The sequence below is a fragment of the Candida theae genome, assembly GCF_024610275.1.
Source record: "Candida theae strain CBS 12239 chromosome Unknown scaffold71, whole genome shotgun sequence".
Lineage (NCBI taxonomy): Eukaryota > Fungi > Ascomycota > Pichiomycetes > Serinales > Debaryomycetaceae > Lodderomyces > Lodderomyces theae.
Genome location: NW_026261343.1, coordinates 18,035 through 37,169, shown reverse-complemented (window position 1 = coordinate 37,169; position 19,135 = coordinate 18,035). Strand labels below are relative to the sequence as shown.

General features: G+C 40.4%; 8 protein-coding genes across 8 annotated transcripts; 5 read left to right on the top strand and 3 right to left on the bottom strand. All coding sequences in view use genetic code 12, as the record gives it.

Annotated features, from left to right (window-relative positions):
- Window positions 1-256: 256 nt before the first annotated feature.
- Window positions 257-1,939, top strand: PGM2 (phosphoglucomutase; the record flags this gene model as incomplete). Its single annotated transcript, XM_051752548.1, has 1 exon — window positions 257-1,939. One exon carries the CDS (start codon window positions 257-259, stop codon window positions 1,937-1,939), a length of 1,683 nt encoding a protein of 560 aa, XP_051611185.1.
- A 95-nt stretch (window positions 1,940-2,034) lies between these two features.
- GZF3 (Gzf3p) lies at window positions 2,035-4,476 on the bottom strand (the record flags this gene model as incomplete). The annotated part of the gene is made up of 1 exon (XM_051752537.1): window positions 2,035-4,476. The coding sequence occupies one exon, from the start codon at window positions 4,474-4,476 to the stop codon at window positions 2,035-2,037; it is 2,442 nt and encodes an 813-aa protein (XP_051611184.1).
- A 3,431-nt stretch (window positions 4,477-7,907) lies between these two features.
- Window positions 7,908-8,507, top strand: RHO1 (Rho family GTPase; the record flags this gene model as incomplete). Its single annotated transcript, XM_051752526.1, has 1 exon — window positions 7,908-8,507. The coding sequence occupies one exon, from the start codon at window positions 7,908-7,910 to the stop codon at window positions 8,505-8,507; it is 600 nt and encodes a 199-aa protein (XP_051611183.1).
- Window positions 8,508-8,877: 370 nt separating this feature from the next.
- On the top strand, window positions 8,878-11,268 carry APL4 (Apl4p; the record flags this gene model as incomplete). The annotated part of the gene is made up of 1 exon (XM_051752515.1): window positions 8,878-11,268. The coding sequence occupies one exon, from the start codon at window positions 8,878-8,880 to the stop codon at window positions 11,266-11,268; it is 2,391 nt and encodes a 796-aa protein (XP_051611182.1).
- Window positions 11,269-11,693: 425 nt separating this feature from the next.
- On the top strand, window positions 11,694-12,065 carry KGF57_000312 (uncharacterized protein; the record flags this gene model as incomplete). Its single annotated transcript, XM_051752504.1, has 1 exon — window positions 11,694-12,065. One exon carries the CDS (start codon window positions 11,694-11,696, stop codon window positions 12,063-12,065), a length of 372 nt encoding a protein of 123 aa, XP_051611181.1.
- A 94-nt stretch (window positions 12,066-12,159) lies between these two features.
- On the bottom strand, window positions 12,160-13,968 carry KGF57_000311 (DNA-directed RNA polymerase III subunit; the record flags this gene model as incomplete). Its single annotated transcript, XM_051752493.1, has 1 exon — window positions 12,160-13,968. One exon carries the CDS (start codon window positions 13,966-13,968, stop codon window positions 12,160-12,162), a length of 1,809 nt encoding a protein of 602 aa, XP_051611180.1.
- Window positions 13,969-15,436: 1,468 nt separating this feature from the next.
- On the top strand, window positions 15,437-17,566 carry KGF57_000310 (serine/threonine protein kinase regulatory subunit; the record flags this gene model as incomplete). The annotated part of the gene is made up of 1 exon (XM_051752482.1): window positions 15,437-17,566. One exon carries the CDS (start codon window positions 15,437-15,439, stop codon window positions 17,564-17,566), a length of 2,130 nt encoding a protein of 709 aa, XP_051611179.1.
- A 242-nt stretch (window positions 17,567-17,808) lies between these two features.
- On the bottom strand, window positions 17,809-18,627 carry AQY1 (Aqy1p; the record flags this gene model as incomplete). Its single annotated transcript, XM_051752470.1, has 1 exon — window positions 17,809-18,627. The coding sequence occupies one exon, from the start codon at window positions 18,625-18,627 to the stop codon at window positions 17,809-17,811; it is 819 nt and encodes a 272-aa protein (XP_051611178.1).
- Window positions 18,628-19,135: the final 508 nt, after the last annotated feature.

Below are 19,135 nucleotides of genomic sequence, written 5' to 3'. Positions count from 1 at the left end.
ACTCTCAATCTCCTCTCTTTCTGTTGCGACAAAGGGATCCGGCGAGTGTTAATGGATGACATGTATGTCTTGTATGTCACGTAAAAAAGAAAAAAAAATTACTTCAAACAAGGAGATCTCCAATTGTTCTTTTTTTTTTTTTTTTTTTCTTGTTTTTTTCTTCATTTGCTACCAGAGAAAAAGGAGAGATCTCAACAAAAATTGCGTTCTTGTTGCTAGCTTAATACCAGCGACACCCTAGCCCCTTTCCCACACAATGTCAGACATTAAGATTGCAACAATTGATACCAAACCATTCCAAGATCAAAAGCCAGGTACTTCAGGTTTGAGAAAGAAAGTGACAGTTTTCCAACAGCCCCACTATACAGAGAACTTTATTCAAGCAATTTTGGATGCAATCCCAGAGGGTAGCAAAGATGCAACCTTGGTAATTGGTGGTGACGGAAGATACTACAATGATGTGGTTATCCAATTGATTATCAAGATTGCTGCAGCAAATGGTGTAAAGAAAGTTATCTTGGGTCAGAATGGTATCTTGTCAACACCAGCAACCTCGCATGTGATTAGGTTGTTGGGTGCGACGGGTGGAATCATCTTGACGGCAAGTCACAACCCAGGTGGTCCAAAGAATGATTTGGGAATCAAGTACAATTTGGGTAATGGAGGACCTGCCCCTGAATCGGTGACAAACAAGATTTTTGACATTTCAAAAACGTTGACCAATTACAAGTTGGCACAATTGGAAGATGTTGATATTTCCAAGATTGGGCAAGTTAAAGCTGGGCCAATTGAGGTGGAAGTTATTGATTCCACAAAGGACTATGTTGAAATGTTGAAGGATATTTTTGATTTCCCATTGATCAAGTCGTTCTTGGATAAGGCCACTAAAGAACAAGATTTCAAAGTCTTGTTTGACGCATTAAATGGTGTCACTGGTCCATACGGGTACAAGATTTTCATTGAAGAGTTGGGCTTGCCTGAATCCTCAATCCAAAACTATAAACCATTGAGTGATTTTGGTGGATTGCATCCTGATCCAAACTTGACGTATGCGCATACATTGGTTGAGAGAGTAGATAAGGAAAACATTGCATTTGGTGCTGCTTCGGACGGTGATGGTGATAGAAATATGATTTATGGCGCTGGCACATTTGTATCACCGGGTGACTCAGTTGCCATTATATCGGAGTACGCCGATGCTATTCCATATTTTAAAAAACAAGGTATTTATGGATTGGCTAGATCAATGCCAACTTCAGGAGCAATTGATTTGGTGGCCAAGGACAAGGGAGTCGATGTTTACGAAGTCCCCACTGGCTGGAAGTTTTTCTGTTCCTTATTTGATGCCAAGAAATTGAGTATTTGTGGAGAAGAAAGTTTTGGTACTGGATCCAACCACATTAGAGAAAAGGATGGATTGTGGGCTATTGTTGCTTGGTTGAACTTATTGGCAGACTATCACAAATCAAACCCAGGCAAGCCAACATCGATTGAAGTTGTTCAAAATTCATTCTGGGACAAGTATGGAAGAACGTTTTTCACTAGATACGATTATGAGAATGTGTCGAGTGAAGGCGCCAACAAATTGATTGACTTGTTGCAGAGCATAGTAGATGAACGTAAACCAGGTGATGAGTTGGCTCCTGGTTACGCCATCAAGCAAGCTGAAAACTTTTCATACACCGATTTGGACGGGTCAGTTTCCTCCAAGCAAGGATTGTTTATCAAGTTTACCAATGGGTTGAGATTTATTGTGCGTTTATCAGGAACTGGATCTTCTGGAGCCACTGTGAGATTGTACTTGGAAAAGCATTCAAATGACCCATCAACTTATCAAGTCAAAGTTGATGAATACTTGGCCAAGGATGTTGAATTTGTGTTGAACTTGTTGAAGTTCAAACAGTTCTTGGGTAAGGAGGAACCAGATGTTCGTACTTAGAAGCATCACTTGCATCTTTCTTTCAATCTTTATAGTGGACTTTTTTTTTAAAGTATACAAATACAGATATATCATTAAGTGTTTTAACAATTAAACTATTTCAATTTCGATCTCTTTTTACCGCCATGTAAAGACGAATCGTTGCTATCTCTCTTTAAAGAAGAAGGCTGTTTGAACCCTCCCACTTCAGTAGATCCATCCGCTGGACCTGGCGTACTTGACCGACTGTTCAGCCTTGAGGCACTTGCATCGACTTGATGTTTCTGCTGCTGCTGCTGCTGTTGTTGTTGTTGTTGTTGTCCCAAGCGCTCACCCAATTCAATTCCCAGACGTTGGACTTGAGCCATTTGCTGACCACCACGAGGCAAGTACAGTTGGTAACCAATGACTTTCGAGTTGGAAACCGCTGCCGCAATCTCAGGATCGCTTGGACGGTGATAGAGGACTTTTTGTCCCGCGCCGCCACCAAATTTGGCAGCATTCGACGCCTTGTTACGGTTGTATTCATCCAATTGACTAGCTTGCAAATCAACTGCTTCTTCCAACCGTTTCCTCATGGATGTTTCTCTTAGCCTTGCGGCGTGCTCCATTGCTTCCAATTCCATGATCCTAGTACGGTACAAATCATTAACGAGCTCTAGCTCGGAAATGCGCGTTTTCAAAATGGTGATTTCGTGACTTGGGTTGGAGTTGGAGTCGTTGTTGCTGTTGTTGCTGTTGCTGCTGTTGTTGCTGTTGCTGCTGTTGTTGCTGTTACTCTCGCTATTCTCCTTATGGGAAATATCGTCATTTCCTTTTGGAGTTTCATTACGACTAGGTGCGTTGGAAGGTTGTGCAGAATTGTTCCACGACAGGTCTCCGGTGGCGTGTTGGAAATGTGGTGCAGTTGAAACAGTCTGGTGACTCTGGCTTAATTGCACCAGCTGCTGATGTTGCTGATGTGGCTGCTGTGGCTGCTGTTGTTGTGTGAAGCTGGCCAAAGAAGGCAAGGTGATTTCACCAGATGCAACTTGCTTCAATGGTGGCAATGTTGGAGTGGAAGATCTCGAATGAACAGCTGAAAAAGCGGGGGATTTTGCATTCAACGCAGGCAAACGTGGTAATTGAGGTGGCGTCACACTCGAGAAAATAGAGGATGTTGAGCCCGTTGCTGTTGACATGGTGCTGTTGTTTGGACCTTGGTCTTTGTTATTCATCAACGAAATACCCCTCTGTCTTGATGCCGCACTGAGATCTGACTTGAAAGTAGCACTGGGACCCAATTCATTGGACAAATTCTCCAACACTCCAGCTGCTGCGTGCATTGAGCTAGATTCTGCAGCTGAAGTGGAGGCAGAGGAACCAGTGCCTCCAGGCACAGCTTCAGCTGTTGTCGTTGTTGCATCCCTTGGTTCATTTCTGACTGCTGATGAAGACGTACTAGATAACATCAAGGGAGAAGTAATTCTTCTCAATCCAGGAGCAAATTGAGTTGGAGTAGATGATGGGTAGTGTAACGGCACTTGTTGATGTGCTCGCAACACGTGATTTGGTACATTGGGAGGAAAATGTGGCGTATGATGCAACAGATGTTGTTGATAGTATCCGTTGCCTTGCATTGACGACAAGTTATTGTACGAATGCGATCCTCCTGCATTGTTGCCACTAGCTTCTTGTTTAAACATTGCTGGGGTATTGGTACTGGTGGAACCTGCTGGTAAAAGTGGCGTGTAATCAGTACCGTTTCCATGATAAATATTACCACCATTGGTCCTAAACTTTTTCAGCTTTGGTGATTTTTTACCTGACTTTGAATCTTTTGACTTCAATTCGGGTGTGTTTGTGGATGATGATGCTCCTTTTGAAGACGAGTTGGCTGCACCTTGCTTTACTCTATTTCTTGATTTGATTGTATCAGTTTTCAAACTTATGGGTCTTGCACGTCCATGTAACTTAAGAAACAATCCACAAGCATTACACAACACTTGTCCGGTCTCGTCTCTTCTCCACAATGGTGTAGTTTGAGTCTGACAATTGCGACAAACGGGACCAGAAAGGTTTGCTTTGGAATTAGTTGCCGAATTTTCACTGTTTCCGTGTGAAGCTGGTTTTGCATTGGGTCTGTTATCCTCTGATTGTGGCTTTTCCTGCCCAGGTGCATTAGGTGGGAGTGTTGGCAAAGATGGAGACTCTTGGGTGTTTAACTTGGATGGTGGAGTAGGGAAAGGATGGGAGATGACTTCTCCATTCCGGTAGCTAGGAGATTGGAAATTGGCTTTAGATTCGTACTCCCCAGTAGGCTTGACAGTCGGAGGAGTAGCTAAAGCTGACGTTGTCAATACTGTGGATTTACCAACATTGAGCATCTTGAGTTCCGGGTGCTGCTGCTGCTGCTGCTGCTGCTGCTGTTGGGCACTAGAATCCGGGCTACCCCCCTTTGCTGCTTTTAGCGTCTCTTCGAACTTTGGTAGCAGTACAGTTGGTGGAGAGTCATTGGTGCGAGGACTCTTTAACTGGACTGGCTGAGATGGGCGCAGTTGGATATCAAGTAAAGCCATATTCTATAAGTTGAAAAAAGAAAAAAATAAAAATAAAAAAGAATGTACAGGTGGTGGTGGCAGTGATAGTGGTAGTGGTGAAGACGGATGTGGGAGTACGTATTAAGCTAATAAGTAGTATTGGTGTTAGCAAATGTCCTGATAAGAGATACGAACTGGAAGTGTGGGAAAAGAAAGATAAAGAAATTTTTCAATTGGTTGGAAAAAAATATTTTTCTGCTTTGCCCTTTGTTTTTGTTTAGTAGTGGTAGTGGTAGCAGGAGTTGAAAAAAAAAAAAAAAATAAAAATAAAAAAAAAAAAATTTCTTGCTTAGATAAACGAGTGTGTGATAAAACTGATAACTATTCTCTGCTATTGGTAACACCGTAAAGTGTAATATTAAGATTACTTGAGAATTAGAATGTGGGTGTGGGTGTGTGGGTGTGCTTCTGTTTATTCGGTAAAATCGTTGAGTATACTTTTGTATAGCTGTGTTGTGATCCCCTCTTTTTCTTATCCCTCGTGCTTAAAGTGTAATGTGTTGTGTTGTGTTGTGTTGTGTTGTGATGTGTTGTTTATCTTTGACTCTGTTGTCGCTGATAAAAAAGAAAAAAAAAAAGAAGAAAAATTTTTTTGTTACTTCTGAGTGGGTAGTGTACTTTGGACAACGTGGTAGTTATTTATTGGATGATTTTATTTTTTAATTTTTTTTTTTTTTTTTACTTCTTAGTTGCTCTCACTCCTTTGTTATCTAATCTACACATAATCAGTCAATATATATAACATTTCTAATTTCAAATAAAAAGAAAAAAAAGAAGAAAAAGAAAATGAAAGCTTTATTTTTTTGTCTGTCTGGGGGGTTGAATTGTCTGTCTGATTAAGCTAATGTTTGGGCTTATGCCATTCCCTTTTACTAAATCTCTAGACATACCTCTCAGCGTTAGATTTTGTAACCAAGTGGCGGTAGCAACCAACCCATGTGCAACAGATGAGAAAAATAAAGTAAAGATTGATTATTACTCCCCCCCCGCCTTTATCTTTGATGTAGCAGTGAAATTCAATTTCCTTACAAAAATATCCTGCCGATCAGATAACAAAACCGCAAACGCAAATTTCAGACAAAAGAGAAATACAAAAAGGAAAAACAAAGCTTAATTTTTAGATATTCTGTCGGAAAGGAATTGTGGATATAGCACCTTCTCTCCACATTAAGTAAGTTGTTACCCTGTGATAAGAATTTACGAGGCTTGATAGGGGAGTGATTTGAGTGATCAGCTTTTTTGTCTGAGTTCTACTTATTGAAACCGAATAGAATGGGGTCGTGTACAAAGGTCTGATCAAAGGCATTCGCGCTTGTGTAAGAGTTGTTTTGTACATGAATTGGGGAAATTGTTCATAAAAAGTTGCTCTTTGCTGCTCCCTCATATGACGCAGCCGATCCCTATCGAACATGTACCAGACCGGATTGCTGTCTAGACTTTGTAATCGAAACTCCAGATAAAGCCTATCTATGACTTATCTCCACTGATTGTTATCAGTACGTCATTATCTTGTATTGCTCTTTAAAAATATGCTACAGATAATATTGCGCGAGGCACGAAAAGATAAGAGCCCCTCTCTCTCTCTCTCTATTTTTTTCTTTTTGCAGTGACACTATTGTTAGACCGCCACATTTTTACGACAATAAGGAGGGAGATAACTATGGAGCAAGGTGTTTCAATTGGCCAGTGATTGGAGATAAGTTTTGTTATCTCATTGCGTGCTCATCTCTTGATGTGACAACATTGATAAGATTAGAATGTATGTGCAACCTTATCGTGTGTAACGGTAATAAGTTGTCGACGACACGGATAGGATGTATGCTCTTTCGTATCCACACGTCTTGATTAGGTTGAAAGTCACTTGGTGCATATTTTCCAAAGTTCCGATTTTATGTATATGTTTTTTGTTTCAAATTTTTGCAACCAAGTGGAGAGAATTTTTTACCTGTTCAAGAGTTATGATTGATCAATGAGTTGTTTTGAAAGCAACTTGACTGCATAGCAAAGTAAAACCACACACATAGAGAATTGCAACTTAAATGCTCTTACAATTGGTATAAAGCAGCCCTCTTGTAGTCTACATAGGAATTATGTAAAACTGACTTCATTCAGAGGTGATACTTCAAGAGCAGCAAAATGATGAAGCGAAATGCTTGCTCGAAGCAATTAGTTTGGAAGCTTGTTTTGCACTCAGGTAAACAAAATGAAGAATGAGAATTTCCATTGAGTTTTGCTTTTTTATCGTATTTCATGTGTGTGTGTGTGTGTGTGTAACTAAAATTTGAAAGGGGGCTGGACGTATGTATATTACGAGTTTGCGCGTGATGCACGACACGGTGAACTTTGATTTATGTTTCCTCTATTTCGCTTTGGATCGTATTTAACTCAATTGAGAGACCCATTTCACTCTTTAGCACTCACGTCTAACCTTCGTCAGTTTCTGTGGGTGTTAGTGATTATGGCAGTTGTCCATCTTGTACTGGAACCAGTGAAATTGTTGGTGGAGTCTCCTTTCATGATGCTGTATCATAGAACCAAGTCTAGCCAATTACTTATCATCTAGCGGGTAAATCATGTAGTTTCCTCTTCCGATTAAGAACATAACCACTAGTCTAGCTTACGAGTCTATATTTTACATGTTTTAGGATATTGATCTTCTGGACTGTTCATATTTTTCCTCAGCCACTTTTATGAAACGCTACACGAAAAAAAAATAAAAAATAAATAAAAGAAGCACAAAGAAGGGATTTAGAATTCCAGATTAATTATATACTAAGGAGTACGTGTACCGTGTTACAAAATCCAATAGATCTAATGTCATAAGATACTAAAGTATGACACTGGAATTACTACGCCTACTTAAAAAAAAAAAAAAAATTTTTTTTTTTTTTTTTTTTTTTTTTTCTTTTCAAGACGAAGGAGTAAAAGTGAAATTAATCAAAGTAAAACACCCGTGATCTCTCTCTTTCCCTCTCAACAATCTCTCAAAACAAAAAGTAAAATTCCACATACACATACACATACACATACACACACACACACAATTTTTTTTTTTTTTGAACACACCAAAAGCTTGATTGATCAATCACTCTATCTATCTATCCATCTATCTATCTATCACACGAGTAGATAACAACATTTACATCATCATTCCACATTACCTTGGACTAATAGATCAACTTACACAGTCGTTCTAAACCAGCCTACTTTGCTTTTGTCATTTGCATTTGAAAATACCAAAGCTGTCCGTTTTATCGACAAAAATCGAAAATCAAACAACACACACACACATACACACACACAGAGCACCCCAACTCACGTCTGTTATACATATTACGGACTACATAGATACAACCTACAACAACAGAAACACCTCATTCTCCCCTTTATTCATTACACATTAAGTTACAATGGTCAACGGCCCTGCTGAACTTCGTAGAAAATTAGTCATTGTCGGTGACGGTGCTTGTGGTAAAACATGTTTGTTGATTGTGTTTTCAAAAGGAACTTTTCCCGAAGTATACGTCCCAACTGTTTTTGAAAACTATGTTGCTGATGTTGAGGTTGATGGAAGAAAAGTTGAATTGGCTCTTTGGGATACTGCTGGTCAAGAAGATTACGATAGATTAAGACCATTGTCATACCCAGACTCAAATGTCATTTTGATTTGTTTTTCAGTCGATTCTCCTGATTCTTTGGATAACGTTTTGGAAAAATGGATTTCTGAAGTATTGCACTTTTGTCAAGGTGTGCCAATCATTCTTGTTGGTTGTAAATCAGATTTAAGAGATGATCCACACACTATTGAAGCCTTGAGACAACAACAACAACAACCAGTCTCAACTTCTGAAGGTCAATCTGTTGCTCAAAAGATTGGTGCTGCTGACTACTTGGAGTGTTCCGCAAAGACTGGAAGAGGTGTTAGAGAAGTGTTTGAAGCTGCTACTAGAGCGTCCTTGAGAGCAAAGGATAAGAAGGAAAAGAAGAAGAAGAAGTGTGTGGTTTTGTAGATATTATATACTCCACCTTTTTTTTTAGCCAAATTTTATAACTAATCTTTTACAAATAGCGAACAGAATGGTTGATCAAGAGGACTCTTGAGACCCGCTGTATCCCCCCCCCCCCTCCAATTGTAACCTGCACATCAATTTGAAGTCGTCGCATGCGAAGATCACTAGTTTTCCAAGACAATTTTCCCTGTATACAACCTGGCTTGTCCACGCAGACACCATTTTTCTCAATCCAACGTGGATCTAAAGCCAAACAACAAAAAAAAAAAATATTCAAAACACAACGCAAATACAACGTAAATAAATACACCAATCCAACACGTCAACCTCCACCCCCCTCCATTTTTTTTTTAAAGAAAAAAAGAAAAAAATGGGCTCCTTAAGATCCTTCATCAAGGCAGTGCGTAAAGCCAAGACAATTGCAGACGAACGTGCAGTCATTCAAAAGGAATCGGCCGCAATCAGAACATCCTTTAGAGATGTCAGTCTCGACCAAACAACGAGGCGAATAAACATTTCCAAATTGTTGTACTTGTACATCATGGGAGAAAAGACGCATTTTGGTCAAGTGGAGTGTCTCAAGCTACTTGCATCTCCACGTTTTGCTGATAAACGATTGGGGTATTTGGCATGTATGTTGATTTTGGATGAGAATCAGGAAGTATTGACATTGTTGACAAATTCATTGGACAACGACATGCAACACCACAATGCATACATCGTTGGGTTGGCTCTTTGTTGTCTTGGAAACATTGCATCTCCAGAGTTGGCCCGTGATTTGTATACCAATGTGGAAACCATCATTGATACCAAGAATAACTTTTTGAGGAAAAAGGCATGCTTTGTTGCTGCGAAATTGGTGGAAAAGGAGCCGGACTTGTCCGAGTTTTTCTTACCAAAAGCATTAGACTTGATCAATGAAAAAAACTCATCGGTGTTGTTGGGGACTTTGAGATTGATTGAAGCTTTATATTATGCCTCGCATGAAAGTCGACCAGATTTGATCAAGACGATGCCCAAAGTTGTGGGACATTTGAAAAGAGTGGCGACAATGGGGTACCAGCCAGATTACGATGTCATGGGAACCACTGATCCATTCTTACAAGTGAGTTTGTTGTCCGCGATAAGAACCTTGGCTAGGGATTTGCCTTTTTCGGAAGAGATTAATGATATTTTGACGCAGGTTGTGTCAAATTTGGATAGTGGTAAAAATGCCGCCAATGCAATTTTGTATGAATGTGTCAAGACCATTTTTGCCATCCAGTCTGATCAATCGTTAAAGATTTTGGGTGTTAATATCTTGGGTAAGTTTCTTGCTTCAAAGGAAAACAACACTCGATATGTTGCTTTGGATACGCTATTGAGCATTGTTGATGTTGAGCCTTTGGCAGTCCAGAGACACAGATCGACTATTGTCAATTGTTTGTCTGATGGGGATATCTCAATCAAGAGAAGGGCATTGGAGTTGTCATTTGGAATTATGAATGAACAGAATATCCGAGTTTTGGCTAGAGAAATTTTGACGTTTTTGGAAGGGTGTACCGAGCAAGAGTTGAAGTCGTATGTGACTTCGCAATTGACCATTGCTGCTAGCAAATATTCTCCAAATGACAAGTGGCATTATGATACATTGATAAGGACTCTTAGAGCAGGAGGTAACGCGCTAACACCCGATATTATCTCCAATATACTTGCATTGGTATTACAATGCAACGACCAGGAGTTGAAGAAGCACGTTGTTGTCAAATTGTTTTCGTCGTGTTTGGAAAATGAAAACCAGTTTGGGTTGGCATTGGTTGCCATTTGGACCTTGGGTGAATATGGAGATTTGATACTTGGTGGTCACATTGAAGTTGGTGGCAAACAGGAACAGGTTACAGAGGATAAAATTGTTGACTTGTTTACTGAGTTGCTTGAGAATTCAACATATTCTACACAAGAGCATATCCAATTGACTGCATATGTCTTAACCTCGGTGTTGAAATTATCGGTGAAATTCAAAAACGGACAAGTGATTGAGCAGTTAAGGCGGATAATAAACTCCAAGACATACGACTCGAATTTGGAGATTCAAATCAGAGCGGTTGAGTATCAAGAAATTTTCGGTCAAGATGCAGCGTTGAAGCGTGGTTTACTTGCCAAGATGCCGGCACCGCCAGTTAAGGAGCGTGAATCATTGAAGTTGCACAAACCAAGTGCCCATAATAAGAGGAGCGAAAATGGTAATGGTAATGGTAATGGTAATGGCGCCGTTTCTGGGGGGATCACTGCAAATTCTGCTCAAGATGATTTACTTTTGGACTTGATTGATACCGAAGATGGCCTAGAGACAGCTAGTAACGATATTCTATCGGATATTTTTGGTGGAGACAAACCCAAGAGTCAAGTGCTGAGTAAGAGTTTTAATGCCGCTAAGGAGATGGTTGCATTTGAAAATGCAAATATCAGAGTGTCATTTGCTCCCGGGAAATTTGCCAATGGTAACGCAACAGTGGAGGCAGTAATCAGGTCTCAAACACCAAGCACGATTGATCAATTCCAATTGTTGATTGCGGTACCCAAGACTCAAAAATTGAACATTACATCAACTTCGGGTGGAGATACCTTGATTTATCAGGGCAATGAGATACGCCAAGTATTGAGAGTGTCTGGACAAGCAGGTGCCAAATTGAAGCTCAGAGTTAAAGCTAGGTATAGACACAATGGTGGTGAGATTGTTGAGGACCAGTTTGATTTCGCCGGGTTTAAGGAGACCTTATAGGAGAGATATGACACAAAAAGAAGCGATCCGAGACTTTTTCTTCTCAAAGACAAAAAAAGAAAGAGAAAAAGTAAGAGAAAGAAGCAATTTTAACAAAAAAAAAAAAGAGAGAGAAAGAGAGAGACAGAGAGAGACAGAGAGAGAGAGAGAGAGAAAAAAAAAATTTTGTTTTCTGTTTCGAAATTTATGGAACAAAACAGAATCCTACTTGTCATTTATCGACACAAAGCATTTAGTAACAAAGTAGTTGTTTAGCTGTTTTTAAGCGCTTAAGCTTTTGATAGGATTGGCTGTGGTGTCGATGTCTCTTTCCCCGTTTTGTCCTCTTCTATATTTTAGGTTGATTGGTTGGGAAAATTTTTTCTTACTAAAACGTCAACTCTTCATTCATCTCTTTACCCCATATAACAAAAGCACCAACCTCAATGTTTAGAAGAACCATTCAATCGCAGTTGCGTTTCAAACCCACCACACAGTTGAGATTTGCCAGACAAATTTCAACCGATATCAACAATGGACAAAAGGGTTTGCCCGTATGGCCAAACAAGGCCGCCTTCACCTCCGTTTTCGCCAAAGAGGGCCGTAGTTTGATTGGATGGTTTGTTGCCCTCACTGGGATCATGTTGTGGGGGCCATTGGCCATTGTTGAGTTGTCGGACTCTGTTGACCATGTGCCAAAGGACAATACTGCTCAAGTTAGTGCGCAAAGAGTTGGTTTGGATACGTTCAAGACTGAGGTTGATATTCCACAGACTTATGTTGCTCCTGATAAGGAAGGTGATGAGGATGATGAATAGAGAAGAGAAAGTCATTTTCAAATACAGACTTTAGAGGTTGCTTTTCCTTCATTTAGAGTATTGTTTGTCAATGCAATGTGTTACTAAATATTATTCACAAGTTGTAGATATCCCACAAGGACTTGATTCTATTGAATCTCACCATGTTTTTGATTTTCCTGTTTTGCAAGCTATGCAATGTTTTCAACTCCGACTCAATCAAGTATTCCTCTTCGTGTCCTTGAACGTCAACACGCTGGCATTTCTCCAAAAGAATTGCATTTTCTTGCTCAAATGTATTGATTATGTTGACCACCTCTCCCATATCAAAGATCAAACTGTTGACCAATTGGTCGTAACTCGGTTGTTGTTTGTATCTAAACAAGTAAAACGTCTTTGATGCAGCGCGGTCAGCGCTACGGGGTACTTCTTGAATTTCAACAACATTGGCCTTGACTAGTTGGTAAACTTGGTTTCGTACTGTTTTCTCCTTAAGCAAGACTCCCTGTGCGATTGCCTTCTCGTCAGCTAATCTCAATTGCTTGATGCATCGAAGTACTCGAAAAGCTTCGTCTTTCATGGTGGCCTTGATTAGGGCTTCGTAGTTGAACTGTTTGACTACTTGAGAAAGGTGGTGGAATGATACAGTGTAACGACCTGGTGATACTTCGACAACAAACTTGGTGTTGGTTCCTGATGCTAAAAGTTGCAAATGCTGTTGAATAGCTGCTAATTTCGAGTCGTCGTCGATGTCAACGTCAACGTTACCAACGTGGGAGGCGGAGTTGAATGTTGAAGAGGTGGTTAAGCTGTGACCATTCTCTAGTTTCATTCGCTTTGTGGGTTCACCACTGTCTTTGTCCTCCTCTTCATGGTGTTCTCGTTTCACGCTGATCCCCAGAGTATCAGAAATAACAGAATCGCGTAGGTCCAAAACTTTGGGTAGATATCGCAATATATCCTTTGCGGTAAAGATGATTTTTCTTTCCGCTACTAATCCACTTTCTTGGTTATTTCTAAAATCATCAACATCGCCTGGACCGCTCAATAACCCATCAATTTCAAGGAACGGGTGCGTCAAATCGGGGGTATTGTTTTCAATTGACTTTAATCCAGCTTCGAAAATCTTTGATGTGAGTATGCCGATTCTTGATTTGGCTAAATTTGTGAATGCTCTTGTGCGCGAGTGTTTTTCAAATCTTGTCAAATTGAAAGATAGTACCAATTCCGGATTCAATTTCTTTAACCCGTGCTCGTGGATGTACAATTCATCAGCCAGTTGAGGTGCTGTTAATTGTAATAGTTTTTCTTTGGAGTTTGCAGTTATTTCAGCAACACGTTTAATTTCTGAAGTTGTAGCCGATCTTGGGGTCTTCTTCATTGTATCATTAAAAATTTGGTTCCACACATCATTCATGTCGTGATAGTCGTAAATGCGAAGTACTCTTAACCATCCATCATTGAATAATTTGAGGATAATCTTTTCTTTAATTGAGCGTTGTGACTTATCTAGATCATATTGTTTGAGATACTCTTCCAATTTGATATGACCCAACTCCATTACATTCTGTACAGCTTCAGCCTCCTCTTCGCCGTACTCTTGGGTGATGTGGTTCAATATATCCCCACTGTTGATCAATATTTTCAACCCCAATTCATTCAACGAGTAATATGTTGATTTATCCTTCTCCTCTTGCCAAAAGAACACGCAGCTGAGTTGAATCAAAGACACCAATGCCGATTTAACTGATTTCAAAGTAAGTTGAGTGCGTTGACTCAATTCCTTGACAGTTTGACGGCCATGGGAAATTAGCGTTGAGATGATCTTTGATGCAACTTCACCTAAATGGGTCAGTGCAATTGACGTATATAGGTAAGATTTGGGAGATAGTGACCGGACTGTTTCAAAACCATCTTCCTCCATGGTAACAACTTAGTTTAGGAGTGTAGTAGGAGGGGGAGTGGGGTATGTGTGTGTGTTTCTAGGTGTAGTTGTTGATGAGTTCAATTCATCTCAAAAAAAAAAAAAAAAACAAAAAAAAAAAAAAAAAATTGTTCCGGTTCATTTACGATGCGCTATGTTGTTTGGCGAGTACTGCATTCTTTTTTTATTTTTCGCGCAATGGTTGGAGTCGTGGGTCGTCTAGTGGCCGTGCAAGAAATCGGTGCTCCTCAGAACTCTCCTTGTCGTAAGTCGGTCCCGAGCGAGACGAATTAAGGACGAACTGCCTCCATAATTTGTTGTTTATACGAGTCGGCTTTTGCAAGATACGTTGAAATCACGTAAAAGAAACGTGTTTTACACTATACAGTCCCCATCCTGCTAGTTACTACCATCTCTCCCCCTCCCTCCTCGTGGGCCCCCTTTACAATTAAGATATGCTGCAAAGGGCAAGAGTGATTTACGTTGGTGTTTGTGTTGTCGTAAATTAGCCGAGTTACATCAAGCAGGTCATTGGAAACTGATATTTGTTTCACTTCTCTGAACGGGCTTCATAGTGAATTTTGCAAAAACCGAAGTGGGAAAAGAGGGGGTGGGGGGTTGCTCATGTAGTATTATATGTATGGTGTATTATTATAATACCTCTTATCACCGTCATTGATAAGGGAAAAAAAATAAATATATATATATACTGTATATATAAAAAAGAACAATACACACACGCCACGCACTGAGTCATTTTTACAGGGAGAGCAACAGATTCCTTTCTTGCCACAACAAACATATATATATATATATATATATATTCACTATTGCTTCGTCTAAAAGCACAACCACCCTACATCACTTCTTTCTGAGGCTGTCTTCGAAGCCCATACATACTGTTATTACACGCTTTGTGTTGTCTATCTGACTGATCTTCAGATCTTTCAAGCGGTTGTACGCATATTCTTCACCTCAAGTTCAGGTTGAATACACGCGGTCTCAAATCGAATCACACACAGCAACAACAAAGGTTGCATCAACTGAGTATCTTACCCTACGAGTGAACCTTTTATCTTATAGCAAGCCAGATCTGCCACACTTAAAACACCAAAGGATTACATCAGCTTTCGCGTCTACGGATCGTATTTTCCTTTTTTTCTTTAATAACACACACACACATACACATCCACAGTTTAATTTTGGCAACACACAAAATAACATTGCCTTGTACGGAATCATCCAGGACAGAAGCTAGTTGTTGGATTTTTCCCAAAGTTTAACGCTAATCATTCAAAACATTCACACAGAGCAAGAGACCAAAATAAAATCAGAATCGCGTCTCTTCTCAGGGACACACACGCCTTTCAAGTGATAATGAATAGACTCGTTCTCATATAGTCTCATTCGCCACCACACTGCATTATATCTGTGTCCTACTTCAAGCAACGCTAATCTGTTAACTACTATGTCTGTCGACCTGGCTTCCCGCGCACAAAGTGAGGCTACAGCTAAGAAGCAAACAGCCAAGCTCACCCAAGTGCTAATAAATTTTTTTACAAAAGCAGCTCAAGTGATACTAGATTCAAGAGCTCATTCTGAATCCCAATCATTTAATGAGTCATCTTTTGGTGGCAGTCTTGACCAACAAAGCCAAAGAATCAACAAATGGTTCAATCTTCATATGCTGTCATCACACGGCGCAACCAAAGAGGATTTGAAATTGTGGAAATCTGCGGACGTAGGATCCATCCCTCCAATGATTATCGAGACATATCTCGACTTGAGACAACTTCCAGCAAACCAGACTTTGGTGCTACTCGATGAGCAAAAACACCCTTGGACTGTGGCAAGTGCAAGTGGCAAAAAGCAAGAGGTTGTCTTGGAGCGTTGGTTGATTGAGTTTGATCAAAAACTGGGAATCGCAACTTCTGACGAACTACCACTGATTTACAAGCAAGCAATAATATTGTTTAGGACGCTTTATGGGTATTCTAGGATGATGCCAGCATACAAGTTGAAAAAGAAGAACATGAATAAGATATTCTTGGGCAACAAGATCCTCGACGGTAGCCAACCCATAAGCTCAAAGGGACGAATTGGATTATCAAAAGCTATCATCAATCATCCAAATGCACCACATACCACACAGAAGAACTTTGCCCCCATCAAGACTAGTATGGGTGTGATGAGGATTTCAATCGCTTACAGAAACAATTACGATTTTTGTTTACATGAACATGAAGAAGTCCTATCGGCTCATTTTGGTAAACGTGATGAGGATGCTAGGAAGTTGATGTCTCTCTCTCCGTCATCATCATTAACCTCATCCAAAGATGGAAGCCCACTGTTTAGCAAAGAACAGTCAATCTCCATAGAGTCTGCATTGCACCGCGAGCCCTATAAAGTTGGATCGCGAGAAATTTCACCAACACCCGGTCCCATTAGCACCGGAATAGGAGGACAGCAAGCTATTGTTCAAAATATTCCCTCATCTTTGGAAAGGAAAGTTTCAATCACCAGCAACAAGTCGATTTCCAATGCTTCTTTGGCTGCGTTTTTGAGAAACCCCAGAAGTAGCACCCCATCATCCAATGCAGTTCCGATTGTGGGTAGCAACAGCAACCCATATGGTACCTGGATACCAAAATCGGTAAGCTCATCCACTGGACATGACGATGCTGTCTTTTCGCATCCCGACAGCAGTAATAATACGCCACGATTCTCATCCTCATTTGGGTCTCGAGCCAGTCGTCGTTTTAGCAACACGAGCATTCGTCAGCAAACCCCCCTGTCTGACTATTTTGCCCATGGTAACAGTGTTGATGCTGCATTGAGTGGATTGTACATGGATGACGACATCAATGATTTTGTGCGAATGATTGATAGTAAATCGGACTTGAAATTGGGTAGGAGCAGCACGGATGACTCCATTAAAACACGACCTGTAATGGAGTCTGCTGATACCAATGATACCGCAGCGCTAAGAAGATACCAACTGTTGAAGGGCAAGCACCAACAGTTGGGTGATAGCGTTAATGCGAGCGTTATTTTGCAATCGAGACAAAGCAGTCGTAAGAGTTCATTAAATTCACCTCCTGGATCGTTTGACCAATCCCAGTTGATTGTGTCGTCATTGCAGTCGAAATTGAGGGAAAACTCGCCAAGAGCCACCAGCCTTGAACCTAATCGACCTTTGATCACGTCACGAATAACTTCGTCTAGTTTGACTCCGTCAACAAACACCAGTCCACCCAAAACCACCACCATTGTTAATATTGACACAAGCAACCAGGAGCAGCAAACATCGAGCCTTACAAGATTGCCATCGGTCCATTCGGTGCGCTCGAATAATGGCAACAGTGGTTCAACTTCGAATGCTGGCAATGTCTTACCCACGATCAAAAGCAAGCCCACTACAGTCGTCACAGGTTTGGCGACCAGTCCATCTATATACGATTATCGATCATCCTTTAAAATTGATGATTTATCTGTCAATGAAGAGGACTCTTCGCTGAGAAGGAAGCCGATCAAGAAGGATGATTGTGAAGATGAGGATGACTTGTTGTTTACAATGAGTGATATGAATGCAAAGTAGGGATGAAAACCATGGCTGCTTTATGTAAATAACATAGTAAAAGATGCACATAAGTCGCCGGTAGGATCTAACTACAGTTTCTTTCTCTCCAATTTGAAAATACGTATATTATAGACATTAATTAATTTCTCCCTTAGTTTCCCCTTATCTTTTATAATTCCCAAAAACACCTTCCACCTTTCACCTTCCACATTTCACCTTCCACATTTCAACTCTTGCCGTTCTCTCTCCGCTCAACTTCTCTACTCGTCGCTGTCTTGACCTGGGTTACAAGACTTGTATCCCAAAAAGGTGAATAATCTCCACACACCCCAAGCCAAAACTGCACCCAAGATTGGACCAACCCAGTAGATCCAGTGGTAGTCTGGGAAAGATCTCTTTGCAATACAAGGACCAAATGATCTAGCTGGGTTCAATCCGGCACCAGTGTAGTAAACACAAATCAAGTGGCCCAAAAACAATGAAATACCAATGACAAATGGCGCCATGAAAGTAGCCCTTGATTTCTCAACAGCCATCATCAAGACGGTAAAACACAAGATAAAAGTACCAAAAGCTTCAAGAAAAACACCTCTTGATCTTGAAGCCCCACCACCCAAGGCATTGGCAAACGCAACCGGACCAGGGGTCATAGCTGAAGCAGCACCGGCTGCAGCCATACCAGCAATCATTTGAGCAATCATCATAACAACTCCTCTGATTGGATCGACAGCCTGTGCCAAAACCAAAGTCAATGTGACAGCTGGGTTCAAGTTACCACCAGACACTCTGAAAAACATGAAAACACCCATCATGACACCAAAACCAAACCCAAACGAAATCATAATCAATTGCATTGGGTCGGAACCACCGCCTGGTTTTGGAATGGTTGGATCCTGGTTAGCAATTTGAGCAATCACGAAAGCAACCCACAAAAAGATAAAGGTACCAAAGAACTCACCGAGGAAAGCGATCAAGTGGTTCTTGAATGCTGAGTTGGTGTAAGCTTCTTGATATTCTGGCTCGTAAACGGGACGTTGTTGTTCAATGTCGTCAATTGGTGAGGTTGCTTCTACGGTCATTGTGAATTATATATACAGAAGATGACTGGATACTGAGTAGCGATTGACTGGAAAATTGAAGGTATGTGTGTACTCAATTGAAGGGGAGGTGTTTGCTGAAGAAGGGGAATTGAGGAATATATTTATAGGTTCTTAAAATAACCCATCTTAAATTTATCGTATGTCTTGTAGGGGAAGGGGGTTAGGAACCAAATTCCAGAATTACCATTACTAGGTACAAGGCAAACATATGTATGTATGTATGTATAACAGGGTAAATTTAGACTGCTTTACACTAAGAAAGTAATTGCTGTGGTATTAACAGAATTTGTATATGTTTGTAATATTACACAATATTAGTGCTAAAATATTTAGTTTGTGCAACAATATCTTTGCTTCTTAAAGAAAAAGAAATTTTCAGTTTGAGATGGAAATATGCCATGCAAAAAAAGGTGGGATTACTTGTCTCCAAAGATTCTCATACTCAGGCTTGAGCTCTAACCCTTGGGCTGCTGGTGTGTCAAAGATA